Raw genomic sequence first — 5,585 nt, 5'->3', positions numbered from 1 at the left:
TCACATCTCTTCAGGCTAAGGAGAGGAGTATTGCCAAGGAAAGCCTTTGTTTTTTTGACATGTTTATTCCTAAGAGAAAGCAAAGAAAAGTCGTGTGAAATCGGAGTTGGATTACTACTCGGAGGAAGACATGTTACCTAGGAGTTTGGATTTGACATTCCCTTTGGTGGGAATCAAATGGGCATAATATCCTACCTTACAGCAGATTGCTAGAGATATATTGGCTATTCTGGTCTCAAATGCTGCTTCAGAATCTCCATTTAGCGCTGGTGATCATCTAATTAGTCCTCATCCAAGTAGATTTCATCCGGATACTGTTAAGGCGCTGGTGTGTGCACAAGATCAGTTGTTGGCTCAGTTTAGAGGTAATAAACTTCAAACGTGTCACTTCAGTGGATAAACGTCATTTCTTCACGCATTGGCATTTCTATTGGATGATTCTGCCATAAACTTGCAAACTTGTGGGACCATTTTGTTTGATACGGTTGAGTAATTGGTTATTTTGGTAAGTATAACTTTCATTAGACTGGAGAAGCGACAACCATTTAATTCTGTGTTACCACGTAATTCATAAGTATAGTAATTTTTCACCTGCAGCGTTTGATCTTTTGGTAGCTCTTAACTCTTTTGATAGGAGCTCAACAGGGAAGCTACTTTTTGAACTTTTAGTTTTCTTAGATTAGATCGCCAGTGAGTTTAGGGGTGCGCTTTTGTTGTTGAATGGACAACGAAGTCGAATCTTTGGAGGAACTTCTCTTACATTTCTAAGGATGATTTTGGTTCTCTGACAGCAAAGATTATTGTGCTTCTAATTGTATCTGAGGTTGCAAAATCAGATATCAAGCAAACTTTGGACCAGTACACAGATGATTCATTAGTTTGGTTAGCATTCACTGAGTTTTCGACAGCATTAAAGTAGACTTCCCAGTTACAAGGTGACTTCTTGACACACCGTGGGAGATCAGTTGAACCTTTCAAGAATAAATGAGTTAATTCAGTAGCCTGTACAGAACGAGAAAAAATCTCCAGAATGTACATTTGACCCTCTAAAGTTCACTCTCATGCTTCCGTGATTAATAATGACGATAATAATAACAACAATAAGCAAATTTAGACGAACATGACTGGCTAATGTTATGTTTAATTTCATGCTTTAGGAGACGACCGACGATGACCACAACAGCAGCAGCCAGCAACAATAATAATAAGTATATTTCAGTTGTGGACAAACTGGACTGCTAATGTAAAGTATTTGAAGTGGCAACTCGCGGAGAAACAAGTATTCATCCAACAGTAAGAGAAAAGAATTGATTTGCATTTCGTGAGGGCAAAAAAACCTCAGAGCTCTACAATGTACATCAAATGTGCAAAGATGAACAGGAAAAAGTTCTAAATAAAAGAATGAGAACGAATTCCTATAAGTCCTAGTCTACCCTCCTAGTTTCTTTGCTGTAATTTCTCTTCTTCAAGTAAGTATTAAGAATCGATTCTCTATTCACACAAAAAAGAATAAAGTCAATAAAAGATTCCTGTACTTAGGCACCAGGCCACGGGGCCGATGCTTTCCTTTTCAGAGGTGAGGACTTCACTGCAGAGTCTTGAACACCAATGTTAGGAAAAGAAGCACTGTCGTGTTCTGATGAGCCTAAATTTAGTCCTGGAACTGAAGAAAGGGACCTCAATTTCTTCGGTGTAACTGCACTGGCGCTTTGCGGAGAGAAATATGACCTTGAAAATCCTGCACTCCTCGGAGACAAGTTCACATGTTCTAGAGCTCGAGCCCGCAGCTCCGGGGGATGGTCCCTCACGTAACCAATGCGAGGCCCTGCTCCAGTCGTCCATTTGCAGGACAATTGCTTTACTGGCTGAGATGACTTTGATTCTTTATGTGAGTTTATCCTTTGTAGGACCAATTCTTCTGGTGTAGTTTCTACTTCGTTCTCTTTGTGTTTGTTGAACGAGTTAGGTTTCAGAATGTTGTAATTGGGTTCAGAAGCAAAGGGCTCTTCTGTTGTTTCATAACCGTCTAGATTCTCGCTCTCTAGGTCTTCAAATGACTGATGCTGTTTTGGTACTTCGAGACTGGTCAATTTCCTACCGAAGCTTTGTAGGTGCCTTGGCTTGCGCAACTCCAGATCTGAAGAATCACCACTCTCTTTGTTCAACGAATCTGTTTCTACTTCGGTCAAGGTCGAAACATCAATCTCTGAGGCATCCGCCTTTTGCATTAAATCCTCTTCTGATGGGTTGTTTCGTAGATAAAGACTGCTTCTACTGCTAGGCGTCATGACTTCCTCATCCACTGGACTCAACTGAAATGTGAATACAACAATGAGTCAGCTATTCGCTTGTTGTGAAGTATATTAAAACATAACTAAACTAATAAAGCCTCTCGGCATCATCCAAACAATCTAAGGCGGAATCCTGCCTAAACAAGGATTGGCATGCGTGAACAAAGGATACCTCCTCGCATGATCTATCGATATGAGTGCTAACTCGTGTTTCCAAGCGTGTGTGAGTGAATATTCATTAATCAAACCAAAAGATACGAGGCATAGCCAAGAATCTATCTCTTTCAATCTTACCGTTACATCAGTGAGGTCCACATCGTTCTCTTGGAGAAAGGAGATGAAATCCTCGAAATTTTCCTTGGTGGGCCGATAATGGCCACTGTGAGGCCAAACTGCCTGCAAACAAACAGAGAACGACCGTTGTTAAAAGACACTGATATGAATAATCGCCAATCCAAGAACATATTGCTATCTCTCAGCCGGAAAAATCACCTTAAGTACGCCGTGTTCGACAACTAATCTCCCTGCAGCTGCTGCAGCTCCTCCAGCCAAGAAGCTGGAATGCTGGAAAGAACCTTTCTTCTTTTTGCCAACATACATTGCTCTCGACGTGCTCAGGACGAAAATCCACTTCCCGTCCCTGGGTTCACCAGTGGTATGGATCGGCTTGCCACTCTGCTTGTAAAAGAGCTTCCCATCTTCGATGACAACTTCATAGGCCTTCCTTTCCATCTGTTAGGAACAAGAAAACTCTAAGCAAGACAATAACATACACAACAATAGCAAAGGACAATCACGAGTGGAGTTGGAAGCCAACCGGGCCAAGGTACTTGATACATTGCAGTTGAAGCTTTGGTCTGGGACATTTCTCGAGATTTACTTCTTTGCCTTCTCCTATATCCAACCTGCAACGCAAGTCAATAATGTTCCCCTTCAGTCAGAGATTACTTGTTATGATATCAACGACGTAAAAGTGTCGCGTGGTCAGATCTAGTCCATTACCAGTAAAAGAAGGGTTCTCTGCTCTGACTGTGAAGCCATGTGACATAATAGAAGTGAAGATTATGCCCATATCGATGACGTGGATCAATCTGTAAAATAGTTACAAGGATAAGTCGAACTGATTAAGAGAGATAGTTACTAGTCACAATTTCTTGTCATGGTGAACTTACCGCTTCAAGCCAGTGTTGTAATGCAAGTTTCTGAGCCTTATCGTTCTTCGACAAACCTTTTCCAACCTGCAATATGAAATAGCTTAGTCTCATATCCAGCAAAGGCCAGAAAACACTTATCAGCCTGTTGGAGCTCATAGATTTACCTTGGCAGCTCTTGTTCTTGCTCTCGACCAACGCGAAACGGCTGTCTCGTGTTTCCCATCATCGAAGAATGATATAGAGCTACGCTTGAGCTCAGCAAAATCCAAGAGCTTCCACCTGTAAGTTCCATGAACGGCGGTATGAGTAACTAATCACATTCGCACCGTAGACTTATAATGCATCACCATCAGCATTTAGTATACTTACCAGCTCTGCTTAACAAGTACCGCGCAATCTGCCAGCTTCCTTCTAGTGCGGAAGCTTTTGTAAACTTTCTGTAATTTTACAGCTGCCTCATGTTTAGGATTTTCAGGGTCCAAGACAGAGCATTCCTGAGCCATCCCAACAGATCTCGGGATCTGAATGTTCCCACCATCATATTTTGGGCAAACTGACGTGGCGGGCACTTGCTTCTGTACATTCGATAGCGGAGTCGGAGACTCAATTGGAAGAACCATCTCCGGATCCCTCTCTTCCAAGTGAACGGCGCGCTGGAGTGCCATCACTCCAGAGCCTAAGGGCTTAGTTATTATTGGCTCTAAACCTTGAATATTGAAACTGAGGGAACGAGCCGGAGTCTTGACTTCATCGTCTCCAAAACTTTTGGATTTGATGATAATGGATTGGACACCATTTTCCAGGTCGGCAAACTCCGCGAATGGGCAGGAAAAAGAAATTCCCATACGACGAGATATACAACAGGGTCCAAATTTCCTTCTGTAGGAGACAAACCAAAATGTCCGGAAACAATGTTAGAGAATGAAAAGAAGAGATTACATGGTGACCATCGAATACATCCCTATCTAAACCGTGCTAAATAAACTGCATTCTAGCAGATATGGACCAATGCAACCTTGATGAAGAGGTCGTTGAAACCAGTGTTGACCACTGATCCATAACCAATGCAAACAGACTGGTGAACAAAGTTCTATACCCTAAAGCACTCGTCCTTCAAACCCAGCACCAGAAAAGGCACCAAAAAAGCAGGTAGAGACTCAGCAGTTGGACCAATTCAAATCTATTCCATTCAAAACAATCGTCCGAAACCATTCGAGGCGACAGCAGATCAAGAAACGTGTCCCCAGACTCGTCCCAATGAACAAAGACTCGCTCCCAAGAACGCCCAGAAAAGAAAAAGGGAACGCATTGGATACAGAGACCCAAACGGGCCAGAAAATCTAACAACACCCATTGTCACAGAGAATCAGGGAACAGAACAGAGAGCCTGAAAAATCTACGAAATGCAATGGCAACGCAATGCCTGTACACGGGGAGTTACCTCCGAGAGACTGAACAAAGCGTGAACCAACGCAACGATAGGATAAGTTCCGAAGCTGCGATGTGAACTGACGAACTCGTCGTCGTCGTCGTCGAGGGAAGGAGAGAGTCAAATGGGGTGCTTTCAGTTCGGCTCTTGCACCGCAAAGTTCGTGCCTTTTTTCGAAGCGGGACACAGAAAAGTTACTCATCTTCGCTTTGCTCGATGCTGGCTATATATAGGGGGCCACGCTGAGAGAGAGAGAGAGAAAGAGTTGTCTTCCTTTCTTTTTGGTGTCAAACCACGTGGAGGAGACCATTGGCCATTTGGGGGGGGGGGGGGCGAAAAGTTTTCTCGACCGAAAATTCTCTCCTTCTTCTTCTTCTTCATTTGCCGTTTTTCGTTTTGATATCAGGCCTACCCATTTCGATGCAATTGCAGACTCCTCCCTCACTCACGCACACGCGCATACGGCTCTTGGATTTGCAAATTATCGTGAATTGACTTTTCTAGATGTGCGTATAAATTCGGGTCCATTTGAGTCGACTTCTGAATCGGTTCCTATTATGCATATCATAAATTCTACGCCACGCGATGGGCGCATTTTAACCTTTTCTTTTTAGTTCGAGACTTCCGAAACTTTCACCGGATATAGAATTCGACACGTCGTATTTATATAATATTTTTCAAATTTTTTTGGGGAATATGGAATACTTAAAT

General features: G+C 42.7%; 1 protein-coding gene across 1 annotated transcript; it reads right to left on the bottom strand.

The window, feature by feature from the left end:
• Positions 1 to 1,294: 1,294 nt before the first annotated feature.
• LOC115679184 (IQ domain-containing protein IQM2-like) lies at positions 1,295 to 5,116 on the bottom strand. The gene is made up of 9 exons (XM_030602770.2): positions 4,887 to 5,116; positions 3,815 to 4,324; positions 3,610 to 3,724; positions 3,464 to 3,529; positions 3,294 to 3,382; positions 3,109 to 3,196; positions 2,784 to 3,023; positions 2,586 to 2,687; positions 1,295 to 2,312 (listed from the first exon to the last, which is right to left on the bottom strand). The coding sequence occupies exons 2-9, from the start codon at positions 4,288 to 4,290 to the stop codon at positions 1,536 to 1,538; spliced, it is 1,953 nt and encodes a 650-aa protein (XP_030458630.2). The 5' UTR covers positions 4,291 to 4,324; positions 4,887 to 5,116; the 3' UTR covers positions 1,295 to 1,535.
• Between the last annotated feature and the right edge of the window lie 469 nt (positions 5,117 to 5,585).

Source organism: Syzygium oleosum, unplaced genomic scaffold (assembly GCF_021117445.2).
Source record: "Syzygium oleosum isolate NSW1041296 unplaced genomic scaffold, Sole_v2.1 Sole_v2.03, whole genome shotgun sequence".
Lineage (NCBI taxonomy): Eukaryota > Viridiplantae > Streptophyta > Magnoliopsida > Myrtales > Myrtaceae > Syzygium > Syzygium oleosum.
This window is presented reverse-complemented; position numbering and strand designations above follow the sequence as displayed.